General features: G+C 32.8%; 3 protein-coding genes across 5 annotated transcripts in view; 1 reads left to right on the forward strand and 2 right to left on the reverse strand.

Annotated features, from left to right (window-relative positions):
* The first annotated feature begins 1,795 nt into the window (after window positions 1–1,795).
* Window positions 1,796–5,030, forward strand: LOC110023458 (mavicyanin-like). The gene is made up of 2 exons (XM_020722891.1): window positions 1,796–2,082; window positions 4,514–5,030. Exons 1-2 carry the CDS (start codon window positions 1,905–1,907, stop codon window positions 4,858–4,860), a joined length of 525 nt encoding a protein of 174 aa, XP_020578550.1. The 5' UTR covers window positions 1,796–1,904; the 3' UTR covers window positions 4,861–5,030.
* A 212-nt stretch (window positions 5,031–5,242) lies between these two features.
* Window positions 5,243–13,124, reverse strand: LOC110023389 (sugar transport protein 8-like). 3 transcript variants are annotated; one of them, XM_020722787.1, is made up of 5 exons: window positions 12,803–13,124; window positions 11,735–11,911; window positions 7,758–8,077; window positions 6,535–7,161; window positions 5,243–5,763 (listed from the first exon to the last, which is right to left on the reverse strand). In XM_020722787.1, the coding sequence occupies exons 2-5, from the start codon at window positions 11,868–11,870 to the stop codon at window positions 5,314–5,316; spliced, it is 1,533 nt and encodes a 510-aa protein (XP_020578446.1). In that variant the 5' UTR covers window positions 11,871–11,911; window positions 12,803–13,124; the 3' UTR covers window positions 5,243–5,313. The 3 variants fall into 3 exon arrangements, with proteins under 3 accessions (XP_020578446.1, XP_020578447.1, XP_020578448.1); XM_020722788.1 differs by lacking the exon at window positions 12,803–13,124 and having other exon boundaries at window positions 11,735–11,918; XM_020722789.1 differs by lacking the exons at window positions 11,735–11,911; window positions 12,803–13,124 and adding an exon at window positions 10,836–10,901.
* Window positions 13,125–14,769: 1,645 nt separating this feature from the next.
* Window positions 14,770–16,713, reverse strand: part of LOC110023564 (B3 domain-containing protein Os12g0592300-like) — an 8,575-nt gene continuing 6,631 nt past the window's right edge. Inside the window, exon 2 of the mRNA XM_020723044.1 lies at window positions 14,770–15,134. Within this exon, the coding sequence (XP_020578703.1) occupies window positions 14,850–15,134 (285 nt within the window). The 3' untranslated portion in view covers window positions 14,770–14,849. The remainder of the gene's footprint in view (window positions 15,135–16,713) is intronic.

Here is a 16,713-nt window from a genome sequence, read left to right on the forward strand (position 1 = left end):
TATATATATATCAATTGGTAAGATTAGTCAAATGATTTTGGTTGCATTTATGGATATATTTAATTGTAATTTGAACGAGGCAATCAAATCTCTCCCTCTCTCCCTCTCTCCTCCATCTTTTATATTGTATATGAAAAAAAAGCCTGCAAGAACCTTTCTCTATAGCCACACAATGGCATACATGCAAAAATTGCAAAAAAAATGACGTTTTGGTGATAGATATGTAAATGCAAAAGAATTGAGGGGTATGTTTGTAAATCTTCTTTTATTTATTTAATTCTTTTTTTTTTAAAACGAGTAGTGAGCATCTATCCATCTGTCCATTACCACTCACATTGCATCTAGCAAAACATGAACCACTCTTTTGGTTGATTTGATTTAGCATCAACAATCTTTCTGACATAAACTATGAATAAATTAGTAGAATTATGTTCGTATTTACAGAATCATAGACTTTTTAAATTAAAGTTAAAAAAAAAAAGACTAAAAATCTTTTGTCATACATACTACTCTAATTTATCCACATGCTGATGCCTTCTATTTATTGGCATATATTAAAACTTTATTCTACCTATTTTTGCTATTAGGGCTGTCAAAACGGCTCGTCGTTGGCGAACAACATGTATTCGGCTCATTAAGCAGCTCGTGTTCGTTTCATTTGTAAAGGGTAACGAGCCGAATACAAACAAATTTTTAAGCTCGAAATATAAACGAGCCGAACACGAACAATGTTCGCTCGAAATATAAACGAGCCGAACACGAACAAAAAAATGTTCGCTCGTGTTCAGCTCGAATTGGCTCAAAAAGAAATAAATAAACTAATAAAAAAATAAATATAAATATACGGTGGGTAACACCTCGGAATAACACCCTAGTAATTAAAAACACGGGCGTTATCCCACGGTGTATGTTGATGTTACTGGTGTTTTTCAGGTGTTATCGCTGCATCATCAGTGCTGTTGATGTTATTTAATCCGAACACGAACGAGAATAAGTTATTCGAGTCGAACAAGAACACATTGTTCGCGAACCATTTCGAATATGAGCGAAAAGGGAACGAGCCGAGGCTCAGCTCGCTTGAGCTACAACCCTATTTGCTATTCTAATTATTATTACTAAAATTTGAAGGGGGTGGAATGCAATAATATTTGACTTATTTCACAAAAAAAATGCTTTATATTTTGGCATTTAATTGCAAAACATTTCAACGCTTTGTTTACAACTTCAATTCTAACGATTTAGCCCAAAATGCTTTACTTAAAAAAAAATATATATAATAGATGATATAATTTTTAAAGTTTTAATTAAATAACAATAATATATATTTTTAAAAATATTAATATCATTGAATATGAATATAATAAGGGGCAGTTTCTTAAAGACAACCTTGTCTAAATTTATAGTAAAATTGCAGCCCATATTTTGCATTTTTATCAAATTTTCAATGATTTGATTGTGACACGCGTAAATACATGTTACCTGAACGGTTAATTTATAAATATCAATATTTTAGATGCTTAATATGTAATTATCCCATATAATATAAGTATAAGCATGAAATGTTCTAAATGCCTTTTAAATGCCCCCAATCAATTCTAAGTTGAATTAAGTTGGAATCTAATTGAAACATATCACTGCCAAATTTATAATGAAACCATGAGAGCAGAGATAAAATTGACCATTTCCTAACATGGATAGATTCGTCATTTATAAGATGAATAAATATTATCGACAGGGGTATAACTGTAATTGCGATTTGCATGATAGGCCTACATTAGTGCAACCCAATTACACAATTTTCCATAACAGCGACTAGTAATCTCTCTGCCTCCCCACTGTTCTCTCTCTCTCTCTCTCTCTCTCTTACTTAGGCTTGTAGAGAGGGAAAGGAAGAAGAAAGAGCCATGGATTCCTCTGTGAAGTCTTGGTTACTGATTGCGGTGACGATGGTGGTTTGGACCGGGCCGGCCCGTTCGGCGAAGATCTTCACCGTCGGGGACAGCACGGGGTGGACGATCATCAACAGCCCAAACTACACTCTGTGGGCTTCCAACAAGGCCTTTCATCAAGGCGACACGCTTCGTAAGATTAATTACTTTTTTTTTAGCGATTTTATTTTTATTTTATAAAGTTTATTTACTGTTACAATTTAAGTAAATTATTTATTTATTTCAAGATACTTCATGTATGTAATTATCCCTTTTTTTAATATATTTTTTATTTTTCCCTTGTTGTGGTCAATTTATAATCGGCTATAATAATAAATAATTTAAAGGTAAATAAGAATGTATTTTTAATAATAAAATTAAAAAAAATAAAAAATAAAATATTTGTATGATCAATTTTTTTTTTAATTTTCATGATTTTAATCTTTTAAATTTTTTTCTTTTTAAATTGATGCAATAATAATATGGAAGCTTCTGGATTAATTTGTCTTTTCTGTATGGTAGAACTTAATTTTTCTTTTATTTTTGGGCTTTTACGTGCATGCCGACCGACACTTATATATTTACATATCTAGCATCTAAACATACTTTTTATATTTATATTTAGACCAACCTAATATTTTATATCAGATAAAAGATATACTCTTTTGATTTTTAAAAAGTGAATATATGTGTGTGTAAAAATTAGGCATTTCTGTTGTAAATAAATAGGTTAAGGGGTAAATTTGTAATTTTTTTTCTTTATGGGTTTGATTATTATCTTAATATCTTATAATGCTATTAGGCCTCTTCTTGGCCCTAATTAATCATGGGTGCAAACGAGATGAGTCCAATCGAGCTCGAGCCATCATCGGTTTGAGCTTAAGCTTGATTAATTTAATCATGTTAGAGCTCAAGCTTATGTCTATGAGTTCAAACCAGCTCATGGGCTAGCTTGTTTATTATAAAGGAGAGAAAATATTATTAATTTAAGATTGTGTTATAATAAAATGACAAATATACTTAGCAATAAGGAGATAAATAATAATAAATCACTTAATATAAACTATAAAATCATTTTTTTAAAACATTTTTAATATTTTAAAGATAAAACCTTCAAATTTAATATATTATGAATGTATTTTATATAATATTTTTTTAAATGAGCTACCTGGTTAAGTCGGAGCTAGCCTGAGCTTGGCTTGTCACCTCATCGAGCTTAGTTCACACGCCATTTATCAAGCCGAGCTAGAGCTGGTTCATTAGTCTTCTTGACTCACTTACGCCACTAACCCTAATCAACATATTTTTCTAATTTAGGGACTTCTTCCGGATCCTAATTAGTTTCTTCACACAACGGGGCAGATCTATGCTATGCCTCCTGAAATTTATTATATATATATATATATATATATTAAGAAAATAAGAGGATTATTTCCTTCAATGACTGTGCATGACAAGGATGTTGGTCCGGATTTCAAATGAAATTTTTGGATGGGAGCATGGTATTAGTTTTTAATGAGATGACTTTAAAGTCATGTGGGGCAGTTGAGGTTGGACATTGATGAGATTTGCATGAAATAGTCTAAATTAGGCATTGGGCCACCTAGCTCTGCTCGCATAGTCACATGTACCACACTGATGCCTATATATTTCACCATTATCTTATTGAAAAATATATTTCTATCTAATTACATTTTCGCGTTGGCGCGCGAGAACATCTCGTGTATTTATATATATATATATATATTATATTGAAAAGGAATCATTAGGGGCTATTATATGAGCCTCCAATCATTTCTAATGTGTCTAACAATTCGAGTACTATCTACTTAAGGTCAATTGTGTCAGAGGGGAATGGAACCTCCGATCTGATGGGTCTTATACCGTGACTGCCAACCAACAGGCAGTGATACACGACACATATGATGTTTAAGATATATATATATATATATATATAAAATGTCAAAATAGTTTCCGACTATTTACATGGTACGATTTTTGTCGAGAGTTTATAAAAATGTTAAAATAATTCACATACTCTTTCAATTATAATTGAAAACCCATTGAGAACTATTAATGCTCGGTTTTAGAATAGTCGCAGACTAATTTGACACTTCTATAAACTCTTAGACTAAAACTGACAATATGTAAATAGTAGTCGGACATTATTTTCGTATATTATATATTGAGATGAAGCACTTTCTTTTGCATAATTGTTGTTTTGTTTCATGTTAATATTTTATTATAATTTAAGGCATCATAATTTTTTTTTTTTTTGTGGCAATTGCGTACAGATAACCAAAACGTTCTATGTACAAACCAACCACCGCTTTCATCCATTTTTCAAATTCTCACTCAAAACATCAAAATTCATGATAAATCCCCAACTCATATTTTTCATTTTTATCAAATTCTCAATAGTTGAACATCGGTTCGGCAGTTCAAAAAAAACATCTGGGTGGTTTATTTGTAAATATCAATATTTCTGGGATTGTCTACATGTAATTACCCTTTTTCGTACAGCATCGTCATTCTCATTTTTCAAATGTCATTTCCACATTTCTCATGCAATTTAAGCTTTCTAGTGTTCAAATACAACAAACAATTTCACAACGTGTTAGAGGTCAAAGAGGCTGACTTCACAGCATGCAAGAATACTTCAGCTATCAAAGAGTATGACACCGGAGACGATTCAATCACCATCAAGTCCGTCGGCCACTCGTACTTCATCTGTGGATTTCCCGGCCACTGCCAAGGTGGCCAAAAGGTCGACATACTCGCTGTCGACTCCTCTGCTGCCCCTTCGTCGTCACCGTCTGACTCGTCACCGCCTCCACCCAATGCCGGAGATCGATTGGCGACGGGAGCATCTGTTTTTATCGGCAGCTTGATCATGGTGGTCTCATGCGGTGTTGTTTTGTTAGGCTTTTGAGTTTGGTTTATGATGATTTTGTTATGCCAGTTGTGATTGTGTGTTTAGTTTTATGAGCTGAGCTTTTACAAGTTGAATAAATTTCAATGTTTCTAACATTCAACTTAATGTATCTTGTTATATTGCTTTGATATTTTATAAAATATAGCCATTGTTGTCGCTGACTGAAATGAATTTGTTATTTTACAAATATGGACAAAATACATTGCATGGAATTTTAAGTCTTCTGATTCAAAGAGATTGTGCAGAAATTATAATATATAGATTTGACAGACGAAAATGGAATAATGCAGAAAACAATTTATAATAATGCATCATGAATGCAATCAACTAGTTAATAACATATGAATTCAACTAGCTAATATTTGCTTAAACCAACTAACTTAAGTCTCCATTTAACATATAAAAATCTGATCAAAATGTTTACGACATCTTAAAAAAAAAAATTGCAAATCAAACCACAAAGTTGTCATCATGAACGGCATCATCCTTGTCTGCCATGAACTTCTTCCAGTACCAGTGTTGCTTCCAGACTCGTTCGTTCATCTCGTCGATCGGAACTCCCTTCGTCTCAGGCAACAAGAACATGGCGAATAATCCCATGATGAAGATCCAGGCCGCGAAGAAGAAGAAGATGCCGGCCTTCATGTGGCACAACATGGAAAGGAAGGCTTGGGCTATGAGGAAGGTGAAGAGCATGTTCGTGCTCACGGCGAAAGCAAACCCGGCGGTTCTCGTCTCCAACGGGAAGGTTTCGCTTGGTATCAACCAGCCAAGAGGACCCCAAGACCATGCAAAGCTCATGACAAAGATGCAGACCAGAAGGACTACTACAATGGCTGTCCCTTTGTGGAGGCTGTTTGTAGTCTTCAAGTAAGCATAGAGAAGGCTTCCAATTGTAGTCTACAAAGTAGAAAAATATGCAGTTTAGTATGTTAAGAAGCAGAAAATCATTTTAAAAAGGAGGGATTTACATGCATATCACCCAATTCCTATGTATTTATGTATCTAACGCCTAAACTTTGTTTTTTTCACATTTATTATGCCCATTCCTTTCATATCACATCAAAATACACTATCTTAACTTCAAAAAAAAAAAAATGAAATACAGCTTGTCATGCTTAGGTAAGGTAGTATGCATGTATGTAAAAATTTAAGTTTAGGTGTTTAGGTGTTAGGTATGTAAATACAAAAGAATTGAGTGGTATGTATGTAAATCTTCTTAAAAAAAATTGAATCAGTAGTTGAATATGACTTTATGTTATAACAAAGTAAAATGCTTGGAGTAGAAAATATGAATCATTTTTTTGTGTAGTTTCCACTCTAAATAAATTGCACTATTTTAGGAATGTGTTAAGAAAGTAAAGTAGTCATTAAGCTCATTCATAAAATAATTAATAGGGGCATTTACATAAATACCACACATTTCTTATATATTTACATATATCACACTTAAAAATGCATATTTATAAGCATTTCACTCAAATATTGAACATCACATCAAAAAGACCATAATGATTATATTTTAAAAGCGAAACACATCTTTTTCATGCGTAGGTTTATGGCACTAACATGTTATACGTGTAAATATCAAACTTTGGATATCAGACATGTAAATACATAAAAATTGTGTGTTATGTATGTAATTTTCCTAATTAACATCATGAAAGTTACCTGAGCAATGAACATCAAGAAACAAGCAGAAAGCAACAAGATCCTTCTTCCAGCTCTGTCCACCGAGAGCACAGATATAATTGTGCTGACCACATTTACAACACCGGTGATGACTGCCGACAGCAACGACGCATTGTTCTTGAAACCGACAGTCTGAAAGAGGACGGGTGCATAAAACATAATGGCATTGATGCCGGTGAACTGCTGGAACACCTGCATCAGCATGCCGATCACCAGTGGCGGTCTGCTCGGTCGATTCATGAGCATCCTGTAAGGGTGCTTCACCTGTTGTGCCATCTTGCTGGCCTGTTTCATCTCCTCGAATTCGGCTTCGACGTTCTCCACCCCCCTAACCTTCCTCAACATCTTAAGCCCTTCTTCGAGCATCCCTCGCTCGACGAGACTTGATGGCGTCTCGGGAATGATGAAGGATCCCAAGCATAAGATGGATGCTGGAACTCCGGCTAGGCCGAGGGAGAGCCGCCAGCCCCATGGGTGAATTTCGGAAGTGAAGTAGTTGACAATGTTGGCGATGAAGATGCCAATGGTAACGTCGAGTTGGAAGAGGATGTTCAGAGCTCCTCTAATTTTTGCAGGAGCAAGCTCTGATAGAAACAGTGGAACTGCCTGCATATTAATGAGTAGGATGAGCGGTATGAAGCAGTTTGATTGAGAGCATAGAGTAACGTTGAAGAAACATTTTGTGTCACTCAACAGATGTTAAATAACAACAAAAGAATTTCACAACAATTTCCAAATATTCTCTTTTTCTCGCTCACCCAGACAAAAAACAATTCTCATAATTTGAACTATAAATTCTACATTGAAACGTCCACAAATGAATTTCTCTAATGGGAACTTATTAAACAAAAGTGAAAACTTTGTATGCTCAATTCTATGTCCAAGTACAAAATAAACAAAACAGAGTAATCAACAAGAAAGTAATAAGAAGGATGAGAACTTAAAAAAAAAATGCATAACATACAATTCTAACATATTTACATACCTAAAACGTAAACTCAACCCAATAACATCACATCAAAAAAACCACATTCATCAGCTTTTTAAAACTTAAATACATCTTTTTTATGCATAGGTTTATGGAACAGAAGTGCTAAGAATGAAAATATCCAACTTTGGGTGTAAGATGCAAAAATCATAAGAATCATGTGGTATCTATGTAAATTTTCCAAAAAAGTTAAAGCAATAAATGTGTGAGGCACCTGGTTGGCAAATCCGACTCCCACTCCGAGGAGTATCCTGCCTATGATAAGCATGGACAGGTTGACAGCACCAGCGCATAGAACTGTACCAGCCATGAAGAAGACAGAAGCAGCTTGCATGGTTGGTTTACGCCCATACTTGGAGCAGGACTTAGATGCCAAGAAACTAGCGATGATGGCTGCAAGATACAGTGAAGAGGTGAAGAGCTGAAGGCCCTGGTTGTCATACTTGCAGTAGTTGTTCTCATGGGCCAGATGCTTTCTCACATATACATTATGGAAAAATTTTTGTAGAAATCCATCCATTGCTGTCACTCCTCCTACAAGTCATAAAATTATAGACAACAAATTCATACCATGCTGTTCATAATCTTATTATTATTATTATTATGACATGAACTTTGCAAGTTATTGTAAACCTTGTATGCATTTTGTAAAATTATCATGTCTGGTTTTGTAGGATCTGAATAAGAAATATCTTCTAGCTAAGAACAATGTTGATCTTCTATACATTTGTTTAATCTCCTGAGGAATTAAATGTGCTAATCCAAATCGTAACTAAATAATATTATGAAGATATAAAACAAGTTTTAAAAAGTAATGACATCATTTTTCACTTTTGTATCTGAAAATGAAACAATGGAATCAATTTTGAAGATATTTGTGTAGTTCATAATCAATATTAATTTCTAATTACATTTGATCAAATGACAAAATATAGTAAATTTGTTATTTCCTAAAATATGAATTTTAATGTGATAATTTTTTTTTCTTGATATGGAGGGTGGGATTTGAAGTTGACGAGATTGATGACTTTAGATGATATCAATGAATCATTGTTGAGGAATAGTTCTAGAACAATATGCTTTATAAACTGATGATATCAACAAGTCAAATAATTGAATCAATAGATGCTCCTATATTTTAATAAATGTTTTTGGGGCTTAACAACTTTTTAAAGAATATTGCACTTAGGGTTAATTATATATTGAGTGATATCGAAGAAAACTTCTAATTAAGCCAATCTTAGTGTATTATACATGTATGTTTTTTTTTTTTTTAATGATAATTGATCTCTTCTAATAAGGTATGAAAATACTCAAGATGAAGAAGTGAGCTCAAATATATGATTATTGAAGCATAGTCAGAAAGGCAATCCTAAATGTAGATACGTATGAAGAATCCCAAGGTTTATTAGGGCTCATGATGTGTTTGCTGTAATTTATGTTGTGATAAAGAATATGTATGAGCTCTTAGGGTGAGAGAAACAATGATAGGTTGGTGATCAAAACAATCCAAGTCCAAAGTATGGATGAATCTTTTTTCCTAAAATAAACTTTTTGCTTTAATTTTTAGAAAACAATTTTAGGATAAGGACGCCCGCGGGAATGAAAGCCGAACAAGATAGCTTCCAATATTTTTAAAAGCAAGCTTCACAAGTAAAGCGAAGCGAAGCGAATAATGCCCACTTCACTTCGTTGAGGCGTGCTTCGAAGCACTGAAGTTAATTTGCAAGTTTTTTTTGCAATTTTTTAGATTTTAATTATTGTAGCAAACTATTATAAATTGTTCAAAATTTTAATTTACAAGTTTACCCTCAATATTTTCCCTTAAGTTATGTATTATATCACATTTTTTTCTATGTTATATCAACTTTTAAGTTATAATTTATATTTTATAATTGTTAAAGAATGTATTTAGACATTCATAGTGTTGTCTGAGCTATTAGCACTTTGAAGCAAAAGTAAAGTCTTGTGCATCACATTGCGCTTTGCCCTTTGATAACACTAATAACTTCAAAAATAAGACTGATATTTTGGAACATAGATAAATCAAATCAACAAAAAAACCCATGATTATTACTTAGGGAAGCTATTATGATATAAAAGCCTTACAACCCATACAAATGCAAAAAAGACTCATAAAATAATAGCATCAGAAAATTATTTTTAAGGAAAGGGATTACAACCTAGGGAGCAGGTTGGGTAACATAAGAAATTGCCTGACTAATCCTAGAAAAAAAAAAGAAAAAGATTCTAATCTATTGAAAGGAAGACTAATCCTAAAGGAGATGGCTAATCCAAAAAGAAAATATGACTATGATAAAAGAAGTGAGAGGACTAATCATAGAGAAAAAGACTAATCGTAAGGCAAATAATTATTTTAGGGAGAAGATAAACATCCTTAAAAATAGGCTTGAAACTAAGAAAATAGACTCACAAATCATAAGAAAAGGGAAGAATATAAGGTACAATAATTAAAGAGGTTCTCATGATTAGCATCTCATAATTGTCCATCATTTGGGGTCATCATTGATCCTAGTCTAATTGGAAAAGATCATCAAAATTATCTAACTAAGAGGATTTTTGTAGGTTGTTGCATCATTCAAGAAGTTCTCATAGACCTGAAATTATAAGGCAGACTTTATTCTAGGCTGAAAAACGAGACTTATGTTCTACAATTATATGAGGGAAGAAGCCGATCAAAATAAGAAAGCTATAACCTAAGAATTAAGAGTCTTCTAAATTATATAAGAAACTTTGGGATTGTGACTCACAACATGATCACATAAGGCCCAAAATATTGGAGTTACATCCTACTTGATAATGAATGCGCTAAACTCGCTGATTGTGCATGACAGTTAAAGGCCAATCAAACCCAGATGAAGAGGAGCAAACACATTCTAAAGCTAAATAGATGGAGAAGAGGCATGCAAGTGAAGTGCATGTTTGAGCTATCTAGCTTTAAGTGAATTCAAAACTATATGTAAATTCACAACGTCAAGAGATGATAGATGCATCAATAAAACTAGAGGTCGACATATCATCGATCTATATCTAAGATGATAAATTGAATATCCATTTACTATTCCTATTGAAAGCATAAGCTAGGTTTGTTTCATTTTAAATAAATTTGACCTCTAGCCTCTAGATGAATGATGTGCAATTTTAAAATTAATTGTCATCATAGATAACGTGGGTGATGTCCATCAAATATCATCATAGAACATTCATTATAAGATAGTAAAAAAATGTAAAATAGTAAGAGACGAATAAAAAAAGAGAGTAAATCCCTAACCATATGCTCTTCTAAGACTTGCTATCCTAGGGCCTCCAACAAACAAATGTCCATAGGAAAGCAATAAAATCACAGCTCTGGTCACATCTAATGTGAATCACAGCAACAAACTTGTATTATTATAATCATTGCTTTATACTACTTTTAGTGCAATCTAGTTAATAAATATAATGAAATAAAGGCATATACATCGCATGGATGTGTTTATATATATGCACAAAAAGAGAATCCCAAACTGTACAAATAGCGGCTCCAACCACAACCAAAGATATGTAATCAAACATAATTAGATTTAGGGAATTAAATTAATAAATCATAGCTTCCATTTTGTTATATTTTTATGCATGTATTCATGACCTAATTAATGATGCAGTGACTGTGTAACAGGATGGATGTAACACATAAATACATGCATATACGGCGATATGCATGAAAACATGTATTTTGATATTAAAAAATACATTTGAATGAAATCATTCATGTAATTTTATTCAATTTTGGAATAAAAATCTAATATTGAAATACCAATAATATATTCTTTAAATGGCAATGCATGCATGATAAACATTTATGATAAAAAACTAAATTCAGAATAAACTGTTTATATGATCCATCCAATAATTGAACCAACTCATAATATTAAATAACCCATATAAATATTTAATCCAAATAATATCCTAGATATTTTTTCATATTAAACGCATGAATGCATTCCAATGCATAAATCATAAAGGATGGAAATTTTTTTACATGTTTATTCAATTTTAAAATTTTATAATTAGGACCTAATATTGAACAAAATTTGTAATAATTTCATTTAAATAATGCGATACATGAAAACTTCACAAATGATACAGATCATCAATAAGAAAAAAAAAAGAGAGAAGAAAGATAAAAACCAGATATCCCAATATCATAGCCAAACATAAGGCCTCCAGTTGCTGCAATTATTGCACAGACAGCCACATAAAAAGTGAACTTCCCTTCAAAAGAAGCGCCTCCACTACTGGAACTCAATTCCATGCCACCAACCATCCTATCACTTATTCTCTTCTCTTTCTATCCAAACACTAAATCTGTATTAAAAATATTGGGAGAATATTAACATTCAAAAGCCTCAGTAATAGCCATTAAAACAGAGAAAGAGCAAAACATGCACAATTCTTACGCAATTTATATAAAAATTCTAATGTTTAGATTTCAAGGGCCATGATTTTCTTGTCCAATACATGCATGATCACAATCTCCTAATTTTTTAAAAAATATAATATTTATAAACATCTCTAAAGTATGTGGATGGGTATAAAAGTAAGAGTATCAATAAAGAATATCAATAAAGAATAAAGTTATTAAAAGGATTTATTTTACTAAAATTAGCCGTTTTAAATTTCTCTAATGAAAAGGTCATCTTTTTAATGACCCCTATTTATATAAATATCTAACACCAAAACTTCAGCTTTTATATATATATATATATATATATATATATGACATCTTACTCATGCATGAAAATATATATTTCACCTTCTAAAAGTGATATTTTTTTCTATGATATAAGAGATCTGAGTGGGGAAAATATAAAAAAATGCAAAATTTAAGCGTTAGATATGTAAATACCTAAGAATTAGGTGGTGCATATATATAAATGCCACAGAGAGAGAGGGAGAGATTTATTAAATACAAATACATGCATGAGCTTTTATATTCATTTTACTATTAAAAACAATACGACATATAAAGAAATCAAATATATTTATATTCTTTTAGTATTATTAACCATCTCACAAAATAATAATAATAATTTTGCTCAAATTCAAGTTAAATTATTTCAAACCGGCTCAAAATGTATACATTCGAATCAAACCAACTTGAATACAATCACAACACCAATTTGATCCAATTATTTCAAGTCCAATTAAACTCTAAAATTTTAGGAAAAAATCAATGAAGACTGAAGCATCACTAACCTTATCGAAAATCCAATCGGGAAATCTTCCTGCAATCGGCCTTCTTCTGAAAGCTCTAACCTTAAAGGAAGTAAAACCTCTGCGGCATTCGATCGAACACGTTGAAGGCAAGAACACCACCCGGTTCTGTAATCCCCGTCGATCTCGAAACTTTGAAGACGACGCTTGATACCTCCATTGATATCGAGACATTGTGGTTTTATAGTCAACGAATGCCGCATGTGGAAGCTCTTCCTCTTCCCGCCGCTTCAATCTCGATCGCCGGAAGAAGCGCTCCCAATATTAATACCCCTTTGTTTTTCCTTCTTATCTTCGCTTCCTCGGCGCGTGCTTTTTGTATATATATATATAGTTAGTTATATATTTATATTTAAAGGTTGACTTTGTACAGATGTAATGGTTGACTAATTATTTATGTAGATTTAAGTATTTTTTAAAAATAACTAAAAGCAATTAATTAGCTCATCATTTCCGTGTCAAATGTGGGGCCGTTTGTTTCTTAAATCAAATTCGATCTTATCCTATAATGACATTTTACGATGCAGTATTAACTATTTTGAAAAATGTCATTACATTAATACGACATCACATTCAATTATTTTTCTGGAAATGTGAGACATTTAGGGCAGGAAACCCACCCAACTTCATAAATTTTTTTAGCATATCAAAACCCCAAAACTTTGTTGTTTACATACATAATCATCAGATTTTGATGTTTTCTATAGATGTTGGTTGATCTTTAGATAAAAATTAAAGTTTAGATGGTTTGATATATTAATGCATAAGATTTGGCTGGTAGATTTGTAAATATCACAAAAAAATTTTCAAAATTATTTTCAATTATGCCACCATCAAAAGTACTTGATGCGTGCAAGAAAATTTGTGGCAGTAGAGCAGCAGATTGTCGTCTTAGCGTAGTAAGAAGATTTAACACACGCTCGTAAGAGAAAAAAAATCAATAATGATATTAGAAGTTTTTTTACGTGGAAAACCCAGAAAAGGAAAAAACTATGGGGTTTAGCTCAGCTGAAGAAATCCACTATAAACTGGATATTACATGTACAATAATTCGTTCCATAGGCAGGAAATGGTTGAACATTCTTTGAAATTACAACGTTGATGCAAGAATGAAATTGTCGTAAGAAATGGGCGACATGTGATGACGATTAGGGGAGGCCGGTAGGTGGTGATCAACGGCGGTCGGTAATGATGGATGAGAATTAACGGTGGTCCAAATGATCAACGGCGGTCAACGGGAGTCGACGAAGGTCGGCAACAGTTAACAGTGATCCATTGCAGTCGGTGACGGTCGCCTGTCTCAGGAGTAGTGCTGGACTTTAACTTTTTCTCAAAACTTCATGTTCTTTGTCAAGCCTCAAGCTCCTCTCTCATGAGAATGTATTGTTTTATAAATAGAGTGATTTAATGACTTAATCCGAGCTTGAATTTACTCAAATTTGACTAATTTTGATAAATATTTTGTTCTTCTTGTCGAACCGGTCAGCTTGACTGAAGCTTATTGAAATCAAAGTTTTGAATAAGTTCTTATCGAGCTTTGAATATTTTTTCTTTAAAAAACTGTTTCGTGATTGATGTAATGCTTCGAGATTCGTGCCGGATGATGAAAATTTGTTGATGGCGTATCAATACTAATATTATCATTCGTTTGAAAGCGAAAATCCATCTTTCATGGATGAGGGTATATGTATGTATATGAAAATTTAGATGTGAGATGGAAGAATAGTGGGCTGCAAATCTAATTTTCTCACCCAAAAAACAAAAAAATCAGTCATCATTCATCTTCTCATCAACTCATTTTAAAAATTATGAAGATGCATGCCAAGATGAAATTGCTTCTCATCTCAAATTTCGGGTAGAAGCATAAATTAAAGCATTGATTTGAAACAAAAAATACTAAAAATTAACACATGGAAATAACATAAAATAAAACTTCACATGGCACAAATCAGAGATAAGAGAGTATGAGCAAAACAGCAAAAACACCCTTCATGAAATACCCAATTACAAAAACAACCTCATGCATCCTTCAAAAATAACTTTCTTCTAATATAGAACAAACTTCCTCAGCCCTCACAATGCGCATTTCCATGACCACATCCTTCCTGTTTTCCTTGAGCTGAAACACACAGGCATCACCCTTCTGAATCATATTTTCCTGCAATAATTTAAAAAGTGATTTTCCACAAAACCCCCAAGAGGAGCTTCTCCTGCTGCAACTCACGTACCACCTCTTCTTGCTCTCGCTGCAGAACACAGTAATTCCATGTGGTTTCTGTCGAATGCATTCCTTCACAAATTTTATAGGAGTAGCCTACACAAAATATACAAAATTATTATATCATATGAAAAGAGATATCAGCATGCAGCATGCAGCATGCAGGATTCAAAGTTAAATCAATAAAAAATGGTAAATTTACATGCATACAACTCAATTTCTATGTATTTACACATCCAACACCTATGCTTCAATTTATGCATGGCATGCCAGATGCCACCTTATCTATGATATGATAGAGAAGGGGCAATCTTACCATAAAGGGAACTTTAATGATGTTGCTTTGGGTAATAAGTTTGACAAAAGAACAACTGCCTTCTTTGCTTGAAAATTTAAGCTCCAATATCTTCTTAACTATGTCTTGAGAATTTCTCAAAACACATTTTTTCTTCTGATTTTGCATATGACACCATCTCACCAGATTCTTCCTTGCAAATTCCGCTACATCCAACTCTTCCATCATCTGAAAATTTCATTAACCACCTCGATTTTTCAAATGTTTTTTTCCTTTATAATCTTCCACTGCCCCTCAACTCACATTTCAATAAAAATTTAAAAATGTAACAAAAAAATGAAGATTAATTACAAAACTAACAAACTTTTTATGTTACAAGAAAAGCTGTATTTCACTTTCTAAAAGTTAACAGAGTTGTATTTTTTTATGAGAAGTTAAGTTGAGGTATTAGATATATAAATACATAAAAATTGGGTGATATGTGTGTAAATAACTGTTAAAAATAAAATAAAATTCACATACTTAGCAACAAAATTCTTATGTATTTACATATTTCACATCTGAACTTTCATATTTATATGCATAACAGTATGAAAAGACGAATTTAACTTTTAAAAAAAGTGATAATAGTGCTATATTTTTTATGTAATATTAAAGATTCGAGTATAATGAGTGTAAAAATAAAAATTTACACAAGAATTACCTGCTCCATGCTCCTCATCTTCAATTAATTCTTTGCATGCAGCACCTCTTAAAAGATGAGAATATTGAATATTTTGCAGAGTTGAATCCTCGTTTTTTTGCTTCACTCCAGAGCTTCCCTCAGGGTTAGAGACAGCTGCTGAACGGCCGCTTTTATCGAAAACTCGAACCCTAAAGCTTGAATCCCCGGCGTACTCGAAGAGGAGGATATAGCCTTCTTCTATCTCATTTTCTTCAACAAAGTCCTTCCAGCCGCAATTAAAGTAGAAGAGTGTTGAGAAAGTGGAGTCTTGTCCACTGCAGCTTAGGCAAGTTATTAAACCGAAAATTAAGTTTAATAACTTTCCTTAAATCTCTATAGCACGCCTGATCTCCCATTAAATCGGGTAAATCACGAAACCGCGTGAAGCTCCGCGTTTCTTCTTCTTCTCCGCGTTCCCGCATCGCCTTGATTTGGAATCCCACTTCCCGCTTTACAGAATTGCCAAATATAATTATGGTTGCCTTTAAGTAAATCTTACTTGCTTGGCTATAAATAGGATAACCCAAAGCCCTGGAAAATATCTCTCCTACCTAATTCAAAGTCTCTCCGCTGTGCAAAAGAAAAAGGGAAAAAGAAAAGGCTGCTGTAGCTTTTTTTGGGTTTTGCTAAAAAGTAATTCCTTTGATTTTTTTTTT

The sequence above is a fragment of the Phalaenopsis equestris genome, unplaced genomic scaffold (assembly GCF_001263595.1).
Source record: "Phalaenopsis equestris unplaced genomic scaffold, ASM126359v1 Scaffold000224, whole genome shotgun sequence".
Lineage (NCBI taxonomy): Eukaryota > Viridiplantae > Streptophyta > Magnoliopsida > Asparagales > Orchidaceae > Phalaenopsis > Phalaenopsis equestris.

Excerpts from the sequence above, each read along its gene's own strand:
- LOC110023458 (XM_020722891.1), top strand. The coding sequence starts at position 1,905 with ATGGATTCCTCTGTGAAGTCTTGGTTACTGATTGCGGTGACGATGGTG. Across the intron at positions 2,083-4,513 it reads TCATCAAGGCGACACGCTTC|TGTTCAAATACAACAAACAA; the intron begins GTAAGATTAATT and ends TAAGCTTTCTAG.
- LOC110023389 (XM_020722787.1), bottom strand. The coding sequence starts at position 11,870 with ATGGTTGGTGGCATGGAATTGAGTTCCAGTAGTGGAGGCGCTTCTTTT. Across the intron at positions 8,078-11,734 it reads CTATGATATTGGGATATCTG|GAGGAGTGACAGCAATGGAT; the intron begins GTTTTTATCTTT and ends TATGACTTGTAG. Across the intron at positions 5,764-6,534 it reads TCTTGATGTTCATTGCTCAG|ACTACAATTGGAAGCCTTCT; the intron begins GTAACTTTCATG and ends TCTACTTTGTAG.